Source organism: Mesoplodon densirostris, chromosome 8 (genome assembly GCF_025265405.1).
Source record: "Mesoplodon densirostris isolate mMesDen1 chromosome 8, mMesDen1 primary haplotype, whole genome shotgun sequence".
NCBI classification, from domain to species: Eukaryota; Metazoa; Chordata; class Mammalia; order Artiodactyla; family Ziphiidae; genus Mesoplodon; species Mesoplodon densirostris.
Window position 1 is genome coordinate 8,118,958 of NC_082668.1, and position 19,386 is coordinate 8,138,343.

Here is a 19,386-nt window from a genome sequence, read left to right on the forward strand (position 1 = left end):
CTCCATGCAGCCACCTTTCAGCATGGAGCTCCAAGGAGTCTTGAGAATTCTACATCTGAACCCCAGTACAAGTACATGGAGGTATATTTGGCAAGGAATATATTTTATCTGTCATGAATGTATTTTACTTAACAGTTTGTTAGTCTGATTTATAACTTTTAAATATTTAATATAAGGTATGTGTGCCTCCATCTGTATTTTGTCCTAGGCCATACACTCGTCAGGAGCCGGCCTAATAGGGATCTAACTTAGAGAAATTCAATGCTGTGTACTCAGGAGAGAGAGAAAGCAAGCAGAAAAATTGTCAAAATACTGTATGTAGTTCCACTTATCATTCCCATCGATGAGAGCAAACCTCAGTGTGCAGGGAGGGCGACCTGCTCAGTTCCCAGGCACCTCTCAGGGTGAACTCCTTACTGCACTGGGTATGATTCTCGTGCTTAAAAAATCCACGTTTGGGCTTCCCTGGCAGTGCAGTGGTTGAGAGTCCGCCTGCCGATGCAGGGGACACGGGTTCGTGCCCCGGTCCGGGAAGATCCCACATGCCGCGGAGCGGATGGGCCCGTGAGCCATGGCCGCTGAGCCTGCGCGTCCAGAGCCTGTGCTCCGCAACGGGAGAGGCCACAGCAGTGAGAGGCCCGCATACTGCAAAAAAAAAAAAAAAAAAAAAAAAAAAATCCATGTTTTTCACACAGTGGGGCCCCTAGTATAATTGAGCTCCTTCAACTGGTATGCCAAAGAAGAAACAATCACCCTTTCTAATGTGGAGAAAATGCTGGTTATGCTAGACTTATTGAGAGATGGTTACTCCCTCTCCAACATGGCATATTCCTAAGAGATTTTCATGGGTAATTTTTATGATTATTGAATGTGAATTTCACCTTATGAGCAAACTCTGAAATCTAACACCCATGTAAACTGTGCTTCCACTGTGATGGAATAGCTCCCACAGCTAAGTTACTCCCTCAAATCTGAGGCTCAATTCTATAATCTAAGCACCAGGGTCAGCAATATATACCATGTTCTGTCACAGGAACAGAAAATGACTAAGAGAGAACAAGGTGACATGTGACATTTTTAATCTAAGCCAGGGGGTAAGACCTAAACTTGAGATACAAATGTGAATCCTTGGCTTCAGGACAAGGGCAAGGGAAAAAAGGACAAAACTCAGCTTCAGAATAGGTCTTAGGTTATTGAAACAACAACAATAATAATACTTATGAAGTACGTGACTGAACTTGTATTCTCATTAAACTTGTTATTTCACAAAATGAAATATGTTAACTGAAATATATGTATTCCATTTCCTCATCTATGAGCCGAAGTTTCTTCCTATAATCTCTTCCACTGTGAAACATCTAATTCTATGGCTATCCTAGTTATGGCATGCTGGAAAAGTTAGGCCAAGAATTTAAGAATATTGCTCTCCCAGCTTCGCACAAGCAAACCTTATCCAGAGACCTGCTGCTAAATATATGTCAGAGTGAACTTCCCTTGATGAGACAGAGCCTATTAAAGTGAGTCAGGAACCTAAGAAGACTATAAAGAGCCAATGGTAAAAAGCCTTGTACCAAGTCTATCACCTGCATAAAAGTGAAGTGAGAAACTCTGACCAGAAAAAAAAAAAAAATACACATTATTTTTGGACAAATTTGCAGAATAGCTCATGCAGTAGATTGAAAGTAGATAGCATATTTGTTTAGGAGAGATTAACTTAAATCAGTGGAAAAACCCATAAATCCTTTTAAGCTATAAACCAAGGGTGTCCAATTACAAGAACTGGTGGGTATCTGTGTGGGTTCAGCTGCTCCCTGCAGCCTAGTAATACATGCCATCCCTTTCATTTGAAGTGTGTTTTTTAAGATTGGCAGAAGGGGCTGTTAACCAAAGGCGAATTTTGTTTATTTAAATTTGAAACAAATCCTTGCCCATCCTCAATTTTGTTTTACGACTCTGTTTCTTAGTTAGAATATATGATTTCAGTTTTACAGCACATCTAAAAAATTAAATGTGACATTAGGTTTATTATAAAGTTATTGAACTTACCGGGGAAGGAATGAAGGCTTCATGAAACTTCTTCGGATTAATTCTCAATACACCCTTTAAAATAAAAAATAAAATCTGTGAAAATTTAACTAGTTACACACTTACGATCTTTCCATACATATGTTACTAGTCAATAAAAAGTTTAAAATTAATTTAACAATTCGATCTAGGAAACAAGTTAGATGTATGAGAACTATTCATTAAATGCATGAAATATGATTTATGCTGATGTCTGTATCACAGAGTTCCATCCAACACTAAAAGCTCACACTGGCACCTTGCAGTGAATGGGCAGGGGTGAGAAGCAACAGAGTTTGGCGTGGAGTGGGAAAGTGGCAACTATGGGGATTTTATGTGCCCTTATATGCTAGTCTTCAAATATAAACCTTTCCTTTAAGAACAAGGTTACGGGGGATTATGCCTCACTACACAATGGCCTTTTTTTATTCTATAAGACCTTCCCACAGTTGCTTGCTTCTGTGACAATTTTCAAAGTGATACAGGTTGACTTCCAGGTTGAATACTTAGTCTGGAGGGGCTGGATGCATATTTTTTACTCTGGTCCCTCTGCAGAGCTGAATGAGTCAATAATTCAAAATGGTCCAGAATCAGCTCTTAATGTAAGTGGGAATCCTGGCTCCAACAGCCAGGCCACCCAGTCTGCCTTCAACTTCACGTCAGTCCAGCACCAAGTCAGGGTCTGCCTCTATTTATGCACAGGGGTGCAGGTGGGGCCGTCTTCAACAGCAGTTCAGTATTTTAGGCTCTTGCAGGAAGCTGTAACCCTCCCCACTTACAGCTGCACCTGAAGGCCACTGGAACACATGGATGGAGGCAGTTATTTTCCTAAGAGTCAGACTCAAAAGGGTGTCTTGAGAAAGTGTTTTAAGTAACATCTCTCCCCTAAAATACTGAAAGACTCAAAGATACACAATTAACAAAATAGGTGAGGGCATAAAATAAAGCAGAAAATAATTCTTTCTTTCACTGGTACACCATGTTTCAATTACAAATTTCCATGCAACAATTTATATTACTGTTAAATCCCACACAGACTACTACAAATCCTCATTCAGTCCTTAACTTAATAATTATTGACTGAATTCTGATTATGTGCCAGACCCTGAGACAGACAATGTGGGCGAGTGAGAACCAAGCTCAGTCTTTGTTTATAAAGTAAAACATGAAGAATGCCACAAGTGAGGGGACAGCTTACTTTCAGCTGGGGGCACTAGGCAAGGCTCCAGAGATGGTGCCTGACCTGGTCCTTGATGGAGGAGGAAAATTTGAAGATAAATCAGAAAGGAAATATAGGCAAGAGTGATTAAGAGGGCAAATACTCTTCTACCACCAATGCTGTATTAGGGTAAGAGACAGAGGGACAGGGAAGGAAGGCAGGCAAAGCTCCCAGAGGCCAGTCCCTGTTTTATGAATGTCACTGCAATTTCACTTTTAGAGCAGCTGTTTCTTGTTGGGGGAGGGAGGAAAAGGCTTATTATATTTATCCTCAATATTCATCCACTCACTCAACAAACACCTCCTGACAATTAGCATGACAGGCAGTATGCTAAGTGATGGGGCCACAGTGGAGAGAGAGTAATACTAGATAGGCTCTACCCTCAGAGTTTACAGTCTAGTGAGAGGAAATAAACACTCCAAATAAATAAAAGTAAACTCATTGATTTTTTAAAATTCATTTTCTGACCCAATTTCCTTTTTTTTTTTTTTTTTGCGGTACGCGGGCCTCTCACTGTTGTGGCCTCTCCCGTTGAGGAGCACAGGCTCCGGACGCGCAGGCTCAGCGGCTATGGCTCATGGGCCCAGCCACTCCGCGGCATGTGGGATCCTCCCGGAGCCGGGCACGAACCCGTGTCCCCTGCATCGGCAGGCGGACTCTCAACCACTGCGCCACCAGGGAAGCCCCCAAGTTTCTTTTTTTTCAACTGCTGATCTTCTATCATCCCTTCAAGCTCAGTGAATGGTTAGTACATGAAGAAGTACAGAGATGAGGATGCCTTCTGCTTTGAAAGTACCTGTAATGACAGAGCACCCAGAGATGCCACAGCTGGACTCAGGGGAAGGAAACAGGCTGCTCAGGGCTGTAACTTGCTCTAGTTTGTTTGTCTGTGTGTGTTTTTTTATTGAGATATGTTTGATGTACAATGTTACATAAGTTACAGGTATATACTATAGTGATTTGCAATGTTTAAAGGTTATATACTCGATGTATAGTTATTATAAAATATCTCGACTCTTGAAAAGAACAACTATTGGGCTTCCCTGGTGGCACAGTGGTTGAGAGTCCGCCTACCGATGCAGGGGACACAGGTTCGTGCCCCGGTCTGGGAAGATCCCACATGCCGCGGAGCGGATGGGCCTGTGAGCCATGGCCGCGGAGCCTGCACGTCTGGAGCCTGTGCTCCGCAACGGGAGAGGCCACAGCAGTGAGAGGCCCACATACCGCAAAAAAAAAAAAAAAGAACAACTATTAAAAGGACCAAAAAGATTCTATTCTTGATTGTCTATCCCAAACTTCCTGATATATAAAAGCACACAAGGAGAGACACATGCCTTGTTCAAGAAAAATGTTTGCAATTTGACTGGAGCATACTCTTAAGAACTGGACCTCAGGAACAGATCCCCTGAGAGTACAGATCACACTAAGAAAGAAAAATCTCTAGCAGAGTCCACAGCAGACCACGGTCATCCCCACAGCCTGAAGAAGCTGTCAGCAAAGCATCTCAAGAAATGGCCTTGTAACTGAAAGAGACTTCTAGCAGATGTCTTGTCTTACTCACCTACATACATAAGTCCAGAACTTCCATTTCCATATTTCTATGACAATCGCCTAATCTGCCCCAAACCCTCATCCCTCATTTTCCTCCTCAACCCTTTCCTAAGCCTGGAACTGGTGGCTCCAAATCCTCCATCTCTTTTCTGAATGCTCTGGTGCCTCCTTGCCTCCACTGAAACCTGATGTGACCAATTCCCTTCAAGTGCTCTCAAAGAGAGCCGATTTTCTCTCTCCTATCCCATATAGCTCAGGGACCAGAAGAAGAATGTTTCCCCCCTGCTTCCCCACTACAGCTTTAAAAATTCCTCCATTCTCTATCAAAATCCCCAGATACTTAGAAGTTCATCTCACTGGCTCCTGCTATACCTCCTTGGTGCTGGCATCTTCAAACCTTCCGATCGTACCCCTGATTTACTAATGTTGCTTTACAACAAATGCTTAAGAAACTTCTCTAGGTGGGAAACACAAGAGAAGAAAAAGACCCACAAAAACAAACCCAAAACAATTAAGAAAATGGTAATAGGAACATACATACTGATAACAACCTTGAATGAAAATGGATTAAATGCCCCAACCAAAAGACACAGACTGCCTGAAGGGATATAAAAACAAGACCCATCTATATGCTGTCTACAAGAGACCCACTTCAGACCTAGGGACACATACAGACTGAAAGTGAAGGGATGGAAAAAAGATACTCCATGCAAATGAAAATCAAAAGAAAGCTGGAGTATCAACACTTGTATCAGATTTTTAAAATAAAGACTGTTACAAGAGATAAGGAGGGACACGACATAATGATCAAAGGATCAACCCAAAAAGAAGATATAACAATTACAAATGTTTATGCACCCAACATATGAGCACCTCAATACATAAGGCAAATGCTAACAACCATAAACGGAGAAACCGACAGTAACACAATAAAAGGAGGGGACTTTAACACCCCACTTACACTAATGGACAGATCATCCAAACAAAAAATAAATAAGGAAACACAAGTTTTAAGTGACACAACAGACCAGATAGATTTAATTGATATTTATAGAACATTCCACCCAAAAGTGGCAGAATACACTTTCTTCTCAAGTGCACATGGAACATTCTCCAGGATAGATCACATCTTGGGTCACAAATCAAGCCTTGGAAAATTTAAGAAGATTGAAATCGTATCAAGCATCTTTTCTGACCACAACGCTATGAGATTGGAAATCAATTACAGGAAAAAAACTGTAAAAAACACAAATACCTGGAGGCTAAACAGTGCGCTACTAAATAACCAAGAGATCACTGAAGAAATCAAAGAAGAAAGTTAAAAATACATAGAGAAAAATGACAACGAAAACATGACAACCCAAAACCTATGGGACGCAGCAAAAGCAGTTCTAAGAGAGAAGTTTATAGCAATTCAATCTCACCTCAAGAAACAAGAAAAATCTCAAATAAACAATCTAACCCTACACTTAAAACAACTAGAGAAAGAATAACAAAGAAAACCCAAAATCAGTAGAAGGAAAGAAATCATAACAATCAGAGCAGAAATAAATGAAATAGAAATGAAGAAAACAATAGCAAAGATCAATAAAACTAAAAGCTGGTTCTTTGAGAAGATCAACAAAATTGATAAACCATTAGCTAGACTCATCAAGAAAAATAGGGAGAGGACTCAATTCAATAAAATTAGAAACAAAAAAGGAAAAATCACAATTGAGACTGCAGAAATACTAAGGATTATAAGAGACTACTACAAACAACTATATGCCAATAAAACGGACAACCATGAAGAAATGGACAAATTCTTGGAAAGGTACAATTTTCCAAGACTGAACCAGGAAGAATTAGAAAATATAAACAGACCTATCACAAGCAATGAAATTGAAACTGTAATTAAAAATCTTCCAACAAACAAAAGTCCAGGACCAGATGGCTTCACAGGTGAATTCTATCATACATTTAGAGAAGAGCTAACACCCATCCTTCTCAAACTCTTCCAAAAAATTGCAGAGGGAGAAACACCTCAAATTCATTCTACAAAGCCACCATCACCCTGACACCAAAGCTGGAAGAAGATAACACAAAAAAAAGAAAATTATAGACCAATATCACCGATGAACATAGATGCAAAAATCCTGAACAAAATACTAGCAAACAGAATCCAACAACACATTAAAAGGATCATACACCATGATCAAGTGGGATTTATCCCAGGGATGCAAGGATTCTTCAATATATGCACATCAATCAATGTGATACACCACATTAACAAATTAAGAAATAAAAACCATATGATCATCTCAATAGATGCAGAAAAAGCTTTTGACAAAATTCAACACCCATTTATGATAAAAACTCTCCAGAAAATGGGCATAGAGGGAAACTACCTCAACATAATAAAGGCCATATATGACAAACCCACAGCAAGCATCATACTCAATGGTGAAAAACTGAAAGCATTTCCACTAAGATCAGGAACAAGACAAGGATGTACACTCTCACCACTCTTATTCAACACAGTTCTGGAACTCCTAGCCACAGCAATCAGGGAAGAAAAAGAAATAAAAAGAATACAAATTGGAAAAGAAGAAGTAAAACTGTCACTGTTTGTAGATGACATGATACTATACATAGAAAACCCTAAAGATGTCACCAGAAAACTACTAGAACTAATCAGTGAATTTGGTAGGGTTGCAGGATACAAAATGAAATCTCTGGCATTCCTATACACCAACAACAAAAAATCAGAAAGAGAAATTAAGGAAACACTCCCATTTACCATTGCAACAAAAAGAATAAAATACGTAGGAACAAACCTGCCTAAAGAGACAAAAGACTCGTACTCAGAAAACTATAAAACAATGATGAAAGAAATCAAAGATGACATAAGCAGATGGAGAAATATACCATGCTCTTGGATTGGAAGAATCAATATTGTGAAAATGACTATACTGCCCAAAGCAATCTACAGATTCAATGCAATCCCTATCAAACTACCAATGGCATTCTTCACAGAACTAGAACAAAAAAATTTACAATTCGTATGGAAACACAAAAGACCCCAAATAGCCAAAGCAAACTTGAGAAAGAAAAATGGAGCTGGAGGAATCAGGCTCCCCCACTTCAAACTATACCACAAAGCTACAGTAATCAAGCAATATGGTACTGGCACAGAAACAGAAATATAGATCAATGGTACAGGATAGAATGCCCAGAAATAAACCCACGCACATATGGGCACGTAATTTATGACAAAGGAGGCAAGAACATACAATGGGGGAAAGACAGCCTCCTCAATAAGTGGTGCTGGAAAAACTGGACAGCTACATGTAAAAGAATGAAATTAGAATACTACCTAACACCATACACAAAAATAAACTCCAAATGGATTAAAGACTTAAATGTAAGACCAGACACTATAAAACTCTTGGGGGAAAACATAGGAAAAACACTCTTTGACATAAACCACAGCAAGATCTTTTTTGACCCACCTCCTAGAGTAACGGAAATAAAAACAAAAATAAACAAATGGGACTTAATTAAAATTAAAAGCTTTTGTATAGCAAAGGAAACCATAAACAAGACAAAAAGACAACCCTCAGAATGGGAGAAAATATTTGCAAATGAAACAAGAGACAAGGATTAATCTCCAAAATATACAAACAGCTCATGCAGCTCAATATCAAAAAAACAAACAATCCAATCAATAAATGGGCAGAAGACCTAAACAGACATTTCACCAAGGAAGACATACAGATGGCCAAGAGGCACATGAAAAGATGCTCAACATCACTAATTATTAGAGAAATGCAAATCAAAACTACAATGAGGTATCACCTCACACCAGTCAGAATGGCCATTATCAAAAAATCTAGAAACAATAAATGCTGGAGAGGGTGTGGAGAAAAGGGAACCCTCTTGCTCTGTTGGTGGGAAGGTAAATTGATACAGCCACTATGGAGAACAATATGGAGGTCCCTTAAAAAACTAAAATTAGAACTATCATATGACCCAGCAATCCCACTACTGGGCATATACCCTGAAAAAACCATAATTCAAAAAGAGTCATGTTCCACAATGTTCACTGCAGCACTATTTACAATAGCCAGGACACGGAACCAACCTAAATGTCCATCGACAGATGAATGGATAAAGAAGATGTGGCACACATATACAGTGGAATATTACTCAGCCATAAAAAGAAACAAAATTGAGTTATTTGTAGTGAGGTGGATGGACCTAGAGTCTGTCATACAGAGTGAAGTAAGTCAGAAAGAGAAAAACAAATACCATATGCTAATGCATATATAATGAAATCTAAAAAAAAAAATGGTACTGATGAAACTAGTTGCAGGGCAGGAATAAAGAGGTAGACATAGAGAATGGACTTGAGGACATGGGGTGGGATGGGGAAGCTGGGGTGAAGTGAGAGTAGCATTGACATATATACACTATCGAATGTCAAATAGTTGGCTGGTGGGAAGCAGCAGCATAGCACAGGGAGATCAGCTCGGTGCTCTGTGATGACCTAGAGGGATGGGATAGGGAGGGTGGGAGGGAGGCTCAAGAGGGAGGGGATATGGGGACACATGTATGCATATGGCTGATATGCTTTGCTGCGCAATAGAAACTAACACAGTACTGTGAAGCAATTATACTCCAATAAAGATCTATTTAAAAAATAATTAAATAAAAATAAAAAAATAAAAACATCTCTTATCTTTCAATAAAAGTTTCTTTGGGGAAAGAAAAAGGATGTCACAATATACTTAAGTTTGTATATAAAAGCTAACAAATGCTTACATCTAATATATATATTTAATAAGTTTCATTTTCTCCAACAGCATTCAAGTTTCTTCTCTTGACTAGCTTTTTACCTTACCCATTAAGGCCTGCACAGATGGACTCTGTTTCTCTGCCTATGAAAATCTTATTTACAGTGTTGTATATTTCACACGGTGACCTCATATCTGGAACCCATTCCTTTTCCCATCTGCAAAGAACAACTGTTCTCATCTGTTGGGGGAGGCTCTGGCTGCAGAGTCTCATGATGTCACAGGCCAGGAGGAATCACTTACAAACTCCTGGGAATGAGAGTTGTTATATTGATCAGCTTTTTGTTTTAACATTAGCAAAGAGTTGCTTCAAAAGCAAAAATTAATACGAGGGAGCAAAAACCATGCCATTGCAGAATAGTTTCCTGAGCCTATCTCTGTAAATTTTATAAACAATTTTTCTTCCAAGTCATAACAACAGAGGATCCTCTCACTCTTCTTCAAAGACAGTACCTTGATCCTTTATTCAGTCAGTAAATAAAGATTTATTCGATATAAATTTATTAAGCATCAATCAAATGCCAGTCATTGTGCTAATTTGTGGGAATAAAACATGACCATGCCCACAAGGAAGTGAACAGTCTATCTGAGGAAATATAAATTCCAAGAAAGGATAATAAGTTTAGAATAAAGGGTAAACAAAAAAGTCGGCTTCAGGAAAGTGGTAATGGCCAATTCCACTTGGAGAATTAAAGTGAGGCTTCATAAAGGGGGTAACATTTAGGTAAGGTCAAGCACAATTACATGAAGATAGCGGGAGAAAGCATTCCTAACACCAGGAACAGTGTGTACAAAGTCATAGAGGAATCAAAGAGCAGAGTTTTTACTGGCAAAGTTTTGAAGATCAGGGTGAATTGAGCAGAGTGTACCTGGAAGAGAATGGCAGGAGATGAGAATGGGAAAAGCACAACAGGTCCTCATACACAGAACAAGATGAGGGCCAAGAAACTTTCAGATAAAATGGAGTTCAGTATGTGCGCTGAACGATAAACAGCAAATAAATGGATTAATGAATGAACAAATGTCCAACTGAAGCTTTAACTTTCCTAAGAGAGACCTTATCAAAGAAATCAAGGGAAGCTTTAAAAAAAAAAAACCAACTGTACCTCTGAAATGAGAGCGAGCAACTAATTAATTTGTTAAAAACAAATTTTCATTCAGGCGTCTATATTAAGCACATGTGCACTTGACCACAGGTAAATACAAAAGGTGATAAAAAGGATAAAAAGGAAGAGAAGATGACAGTATCTGTTAATGAGCTGGATCTCCAACCCCAAACACAAATATAGAAGCTGGACACTCGGACTGAGAGAAAATGGAACACAGTCGACATCTTCAAGCAAGCCAGGTAACACATGGTAATGCTGCTATACTAAACTAAGAATTATAAAATAGACTAATTTAAGGAATATGTGGCCTCGCCTCCCTCTCGATCTCATTGCCTACTACCTGCCTCAGATTTCACACCTGAAGAGACCTAAGCTGTCTCACTCCGTATTGTTTCACAGTTCGTGTCTTCGTTAGTGTCACTACCTTTCCATACCTCCCTTCCCAACACATAACACTCATTTAATAGACCCAAATGAGTCATCTTTCAGTATTCACTGCAGGTGTCACCTCCTACAGTTTCCTGGTTTCCCCCAACATTCTCCAGTGAGTGGTCACACTTTTACCCGAGCACTTACCCTGTATCCTCAGATCATCTGTTCACATGACTGCCTGCTGCACTACTGGGCTGCAGCCTCAGAGGACAGAAGATCAGCCTCATCCGCCTTCATCTCGGGAGCAACCACGCTGTGTGCTCCTAACTATATAAACTGTTCCTGGCTCACGGTGGACAGCTGAACGTTTGCTGAGCCAAACTGCTGAATTAGCTTGTAAAAATATTTTGTAAACTATAAATATAAAGCACTCAGCAAATATTGTCTGCTGCTATTTACTGTTTCCTTTTCAAGCTTATTCTCTGTCAGTCAGCATCCATGTGCTCCAGGCAAACTGACCTATCAATGTTTCTTATAGCCACACGCTATATCCCACTTCTCTCTTAGCAGTTCACACTGGTCCCCTTGTAAAGCTCTTTCTCTCCACTTATTCAAACTGCACCAATCCATGGCCTGGCTCTAATATATCCCTTCCAATAAAGCACTCCTAGACAACCCTAACTGGAAGTAATGGCTCCCGAGTTAACAGCTCTAGTTATATTGCAGGTCTGAGAAGTGGGAAGCCCTGGGCCTGTTACGTCATCATTTCTCTCAAAGCACACAGCAGAGAAAAATAAACAGTTTCAATGAGTAATCAATTACTTCTGATTCCACATATTCAAGGAATAGCCTTCTAATATATTTTAAGCACCTGAATAAGTGTTCCTCTCTTCAAGCCTTCTGAAACATCCTCCTTGGACAGGTAGGTTTCAAATATGCTTTTTTTCTTCCCTCGTATGGTCTTGCTCTTTGACATTTTGTCACCTGGTGAAGCACCAACACCACGTGGGCCAGCCAAAGAGGACGCGCCTAGAAACATGAGGCATCAATCAACTCTACTCAAACGTCTCTCTATCTCCAAAACTGGAGATATTTCACCTTTTTTTTCTTATTTAGAAAGACCAAAACATAATAAAATTTCCTGATAATGATTTCAAATAGTCATAAAGAGGAAAAATTGGTAAGGAAACATGAATAAAAGGTACACAGATTTGAGACCTGAATTTTAAATCAGCACCACAATATACATGGAACATAACCCAAATAATGGGTTCAGTATGCTTTGCTGGTTATAGCCACAAACTTTTAAAAATGAGAATTACTAAAAGATCATCACTTTTCTAGAGGAGATTAAACAGCTGTAATCAATATAACAATAAATTAAGACAGCAAGAAACCACACAATTCTAAAGTAAATAACACAGGAGAATATTTAACAGGTCACCAAAAGAATTACAGTCTCCCTCAGTCCTAAGACCCGCCCTGCACCTCCATTCCACTTTAGTTCAGGTCTCCAGTTGCTAGAGCAGATTCCATTTTCCTTTTGCTACCTCTGGGGGTCCCCAGGGGCCGGAGGTTCAGCCGGTAGTCAGGATGGCTCATTACTGGTTCCAAGGTCACCTCTTCTCTCTAGATCCAGGAGGGCCTCCACTGCTCAGCTCAGAGTTCTTCTGGCCTTGATCAGCTCAGTTGTCACTAGCTGAAACCAAAGAGAGATGGGTGACTGAAGAACTGTTAACCTGAAGCCTCCTCTGTGCTCTCGGAAATTTAGGACTTGGATGGCAAGGGCAATGTGGTGTCCCTCCTGGGTCCTGGCGTCACTTTCTCCTAGGCAGTTAGTCAAGCACACCATCTGTCCTGAGTTGCTTTTCAAGGTCTTCAACCTCATGGGTATCACCAGCCTGCTTGTTTGGGCCCCTTCAACTAAAAATCTCCACAAATAGGGCAATGAGGTAGAAATTAAGGAGTTCCAAGGTTCTATTCAGCTAGTGGAATGTACAAGAGCAGGAGGGAATATGGTTTTGAAAAATGGTATAAAGATCTAGAATCTAAAGGCTATAATGAAATAGGTGCTAAACTAGGGCTCAAGAGATGCGGCATTTACTAAGTTTAACCTTAGACAAATGACGTTCTTCTACAAAATCAAATAAATCCATTCCTTAGAATTCATCAATATAAACATAACCTAATTCACTGCCACAACCAGATGTCCGAAACTATGCACGGAACTGCAGATGATTCACTAGCTTTCAAAAGATGGGAATACTATAGTTAGACATCTACTTCCCTACTCTTACCTGCCATCACTTCAAACCAGTCATCTGACCAGAAGCTCCGGCAGCTGCTCCTAAGGAATACAAGGCAGCTGCCTGGCTCAGCGGACTGGAATGTGGGGCCCTGCAGCTGGCCCCCTGGCCTTCGACCTGGACACTGAACATGTCATCACTACATCTACTTTCTACTCTCTGCTGGCCACAGGCCCAGGATTCAAGCCTATACTTGCAAATTCTCAAAATCTGGATGGGCAGCCTGCTTTCCCATAAAATGGATCAAGATGTCATTCTGAACACTAAAACCCTTTCCTCTAAACTTCCCACACACATCCTTCACCAAAATGATGTAATTTTTCTTTAAATTGAAATTAATACTAACTCAGGAAAGGAGAAGCAACAGAGACAGAGTAACAAGCCACTTATTGATACGTGAAGAGATTCAGAGATAACGTCAAGAAGTTTCAAGAAGAAAGAGAAACAGATGGTCTTAGGTAAACAACAAGGTAGTGGAAAAGGCACACAGAGGAGTCCAGACCATCTGCTGGTTTCATTCAGAAATGCATTCATCCACTCCTTAATTCAACAACTATTTCTGCAAGATACTATACACCAGGCATAGTGAGGGATACAGAAGTTCATTAGACTTATAGAACTCATATTAAAATAACAACTAATGCAAGCTGGGGAGTGATAAGCACTTTTTTTTTTAAGTATGGGTAATGTACATATGATGGAAGAGAGTATCTCCAGATCAGGAAATCCAAGAGCGCTTCAGGAAAGATGTTAAGAACTGAGAATGTGAGAAAAGTATACTGTTGGCAAAAGGAAAAAATATATATAGACACACAAACAGAAAAACACAGGCAGGTTCTTGCCACGTTAATTCCATTTGGATGGAGTCCAGCCTATATGAAGGGAAGCAGTGGCAAGGAAAATAAAACAAGTTGGGAGGTCTAGAAAACCAGCCCCGCTTCTCACAGGCAGTTGGGAATTTCTGAAGCATGAATGAGCGGAAGAGAAGAACAACAGACCAAAGTTGTGTTTCAGGAAAAATGAACCTGGCATATAGCACATTCAGAGTCATCTAGAGTTGAGAAAGACTAGCAGCAGCTGCACCTCAGGAAAGAACCAGAACAGACTGGGTGAAAGGAAAGGAAGGCCTGAACTAGAGGTGCAGCTGCAGACACTGAAATGAACAGACTATTAACATGGTACTACATAGGAAAACTGGCACCACTTGGCAACCAGGCATTTCTGAAGGAGAGCAAGGAGGTGGCAATTGTGTGAGATTTCAAGTAAGGAGACTGGGAGACGATAACATCACCAAGTTAGAGAAGATGATGAAGTCTACTTGGGGTATTACATACCTCTACATGGCAATACATACCTCTATATATACGCCTCTACACCTGGAAATACATACATACTTCTACATCAAGAACCTGAAAACTGGAGCAGAACTTAGAGAGATGAATTAGCCAGCCATTTGTATAAAGATGGTAACCCAACGTTTTCTAGAATGGAAGAGATTGCCAAAAAGGGGTAAGGTGATGCAGAAGAGGGCCTAGGACAAAATCTGGGTATGGGCAACTTTTTTTGCAAAGAGGAAGAAGAAGTAGAAAACATAATAAAGAAGCTAATAAAGATATAGGGGGGGAAACCAATAGAGTCTGATGCTAAGAAAACAAGGGAGACAATGACTTCCAAAGGAAGACAGGTTCATGATCAGGGTTTGCATGAACTACTAAGAAAACAAATAACGGCAGCCTTGGGTGGGGCAAGGGGTTGGAGCAAGCTGCAAGCAGGAGAAAGACAATCCAAAAACAACAGCGAGAATTGAAAATGGGGTACTTCATATCATGTCTTGATGCAGGCAAGAGTTCAAAATTAAGGGGAGTTACTGCCAGTCAAGTGAGATGGAGGTACAGAGATCTCATCTCAAATGTCCTAGGTCAGCTGCATTTGTAACCTTTTTTCACAGCAAATATCTCGGTTGGTGTGATTTACACCTAACTTTTCTGTCTAGCTCAGGAAGATAAGGAATGTTCGGTTGAGATCATCACCATAATCCCACTGGCTCCCACAGTACCTAGGATAGAATAGGTGCTCAATAATCACTCCTTAAATGACTGGATGAGTTTGTTTTCATGAGCAAGCAGTGAGAACACCAAGCAAAGCAGGGTCATTCAGGGAAACCATGCTAAAAACAAATCAGCAAAGAATGGAAAACCAGGAAACAAAGTCGGCAAGAATAAGCCAGACCAGCCGAGCAGAGAGTCAAAGTCTGCCTTTGGGTATCAAAGCACTGGAAGCAGATGGAAAGATTCCAAGAATACAAGATGCTAAGCAGAAGACAAACAAGCAAGCAACCTTCCCTTCCCAGTGATGTAGCTGTGAAGGCCCATTAACCCTGGAGAAATCCTGGACACTCCTACCCTGACACACTAAAAGCACAAGTCACCAGCTAATCCTCACCAGCTTTCAGAATGAGGGCCAATGATACACTGCCCAACTGCCCACTGGCTCCTAGAGAGGGTGTCTTGCCATGGAAATAGCTGTACATTCTGAAGAGTTGGGCTAAGATTAGGAAGAACAGGCAGTAATGGTTAATAGTGTCACATGGTACAAAAGAGTAGGAATGAGGAGGAATGTAGGAAAAGCACTAGACTTGAGAAAGTGTAAACAAAGAAAGCATCTGGGTAAAGGAAGTGGTGTCTTGAGACCCAATGTATAGTACAGAGCAGGTGCTCAAAAATTTGAATAAATGAAGACTATCTGGGACAGAAACCAGGTTACAACAAATATATACTAGAGAGAAATATGAGTAGCAGGGCCAGGACTAGGGTCAGGCAAGCAAGGCACCTAGGACACAAAATTTATGAAAGCTAAGTGACACAAATGCCAACCCCATGCTTGTAGGACTCCAAGATAAGTGCCTCCTTAAATGTTTGTGCCCTAGGCATCTCACTTGCCTTACCCTAGTCTCATTCAGCCTTATGAGTAGCAAGAACAGAAGAAATTTATGAACCTGGGTAGTGAAGGAAACTCAAGGAGATAAAGTCATGAGAGGTTTAAAGAAAGAAAAGGTTAAGCCTATTCAGAAGCTAAGATGGAGCCAACGGAAAGCGAGAGATGGCAAAAACATGTGAAAGAGAATATAATTAACGGAATAAGGAAAAAAAAGAGGATGAGATTAAAATAAATCTCACTGAAATTTAAAAAATAAAAAATTTACATTACAAATAATTGGGAAACACATGAAATAGTTATGTTAAAACACTACTTAATGCCATTTTTTAAAAAAATAGACAATAGATCCCTACTTTATAACATATATACTGAAATAAAATTTAGTATGAATAAAATTTAAATGTTTAAAAATGAGACTGAGAAACTGAGAGAGAAGGCAGGGCAAAGGACCTCCAGAATGGTTGAATGAGGAGTTTGACAAATATTATCCCCAACAATAAAAATGGACAAAATTATCAAAACCAACCATTTAAGGATCTGGATATTAACCAAAGACATACAACAAATTGAGAAGTGTTTATTCAAGAAAAATCTACTGAATCTCAGTAACGACAGTGTAAATGTATGGCGGTTTAGCCTAGGGCTCCCACCATCCTACACCTACACCCAGTTTCTTGACGTGGAAGTCCTACTAGGGCAGGGCAAGCTGTAATGACTGGCAACCCCACTGCCAGAGAGAGCTAAATTTATTAGGAGCAGAGTGGGAAGAATTCCACGCCCACGGGCATTTTTAACAACAGTAGTGATTTAAGGGGCAAAAAATCAGGGAAGGCCAATATCACAGCTTGTCTGGTTTGTAATACCAGTTACGGCAAGCAACAGATCAACAGACCAACCAGAAATATAACAGGGAGAATCAGGGAATGAGACAACCAAAGTGCGTCTTGTAAGAATCTACATTTTCCTGCTGTGTGTATGGCTCAAGACTGTAAACATACAGGAGAGAAATGAGTGGGTCCTAGAGAGCTATTCATCCCTGGATGAATGTGAGTCTTGCAAATACAGAAAGCAAAAGCCAGGTCAGACTTGTAAACTGCCTCAGTTTTGAATGCATTTCCCAAGTCTCACCAGAACCACTGACAAAGGGTGAGGGCCTCATCATTTCAAGGAGTTTAAACACAATTTCTGACTAATCATAAGCTGACCACTAAGATGTGCTAACTCAAGGGCAACTATCAGAAAGTCATGCTTAGAAATAAAAACAAGAGGGCTCCCCTGGTGGCGCAGTGGTTGAGAGTCCGCCTGTCGATGCAGGGGACACGGGTTCGTTCTCCGGTCTGGGAAGATCCCACATGCCGCGGAACGGCTGGGTCCGTGCGCCATGGCCGCTGAGCCTGCGCATCCGGAGCCTGTGCTCCACAACGGGAGAGGCCACAGCAGTGAGAAGCCCGCGTACCGCAAATAAATAAATAAATAAATAAAAATAAAAAAAATAAAAACAAGAAAAAAAGAATTGAGCAGAGACATGAGCAGCTAGCTACACACCATGAGAGAAACAGACTCCACAGAATTAGCCCATGCAAGCCGCTAAACAAACAGAGCAACCACCTCCAACTCTGGAGGAAAAGGAATCAGAATGCTGAATATATTATCAACAACATCCAGATTTCAACAACAATTATAAGATATGCAAAAAAAAAAAAAACAGAAAAGTTTGACCCATACAATGGGGCAGGGGATAGTTTCAATAAAAATTATCTCTAAGTGAGCCTAGATTTTAGATTCAGGTAACAAAGACTTCAAAGCAGCTATTATAAATATGTTCAAAGAACTAAAAGAAACCATCTTTAAAGGAAATTATGATAACAATGATTCATCAAATAAAAAGTATCAGTAAGAGACTGAAATTATTTTAAAAGAACCAAATGGAAATTCCAAGTTGAAAGACAGAACAACTGAAATGAAAATTCCACTGGAGGAACTCAAGAGCAGATCTGAGCTAACAGAAGAAAGAATAAACATGGAAAAACAGATCAAATATGGGGAGGGGGAAGGGTAAGCTGTGACAAAGTGAGAGAGAGGCGTGGACATATATACACTACCAAACGTAAGGTAGATAGCTAGTGGGAAGCAGCCTCATAGCACAGGGAGATCAGCTCGGTGCTTTGTGACCGCCTGGAGGGGTGGGATAGGGAGGGTGGGAGGGAGGGAGACGCAAGAGGGAAGGGATGTGGGAACAGATGTATGTGTATAACTGATTCACTTGGTTGTAAAGCAGAAACTAATACACCGTTGTGAAGCAATTACACTACAATAAAGTTGTAAAAAAAAAAAAGATTATCCAATCTGAAGAAAAATCAAAAATTGCAAAAAAAATTTAACCAAAATTTACAATTTGTAATAAAGAGTCTGGTTCCATTTTTTGATGTCTGACCACTAATTTACCTTAAGCCTCACCTCCCCCTTCCCCTTTGACCCAACCTGGACAGGTTGATAAGAAAGTCCATTGCAGGCTTCCCTGGTGGCACAGTGGTTGGGAGTCCGCCTGCCGATGCAGGGGACACAGGTTTGTGCCCCGGTCTGGGAAGATCCCACATGCCGCAGAGTGGCTGGGCCCGTGAGCCATGGTCGCTGAGCCTGCGCGTCCGGAGCCTGTGCTCTGCAACGGGAGAGGCCACAGCAGTGAGAGGCCCACGTACCGCAAAAAAAAAAAAAGAAAAGAAAAAGAAAGTCCATTGCATCCCCACCTATTTTGGCACGAGAGTGAAATTCACATTTCACAAATCCCCAGCCTGCACATGGGACCTTTGCATTTTCAGTCCCCTAACCATTATAAAGGCCAAACTCACTCCTTCCCTCTGGCTGAAGCCAGGGCAGAGATGCTTATACCCACCCTTCTCTCCCCAGGAGTCTCCTGGGTGAGTAATAAATTTTTTCTCCGATTCTCTTGATGTACAGAGTGCAATCAGTATAGACATCCTACTAATTGGGAA

General features: G+C 40.5%; 1 protein-coding gene across 5 annotated transcripts in view; it reads right to left on the reverse strand.

Moving 5' to 3' along the window:
• Positions 1–19,386, reverse strand: part of DIS3L2 (DIS3 like 3'-5' exoribonuclease 2) — a 375,400-nt gene that overhangs the window by 308,681 nt on the left and 47,333 nt on the right. For 4 of the 5 annotated variants that reach the window (XM_060107077.1, XM_060107079.1, XM_060107080.1 and 1 more), the window contains exons 2-4: positions 12,701–12,849; positions 12,022–12,179; positions 2,047–2,100 (exon numbers count right to left, since the gene is read on the reverse strand). In XM_060107077.1, the coding sequence (XP_059963060.1) occupies positions 2,047–2,100; positions 12,022–12,179; positions 12,701–12,752 (264 nt within the window). In that variant the 5' untranslated portion in view covers positions 12,753–12,849. Of the gene's footprint in view, positions 1–2,046; positions 2,101–12,021; positions 12,180–12,638; positions 12,850–19,386 lie in introns of those variants that run through there. The other variant, XM_060107078.1, reaches the window with a different exon arrangement.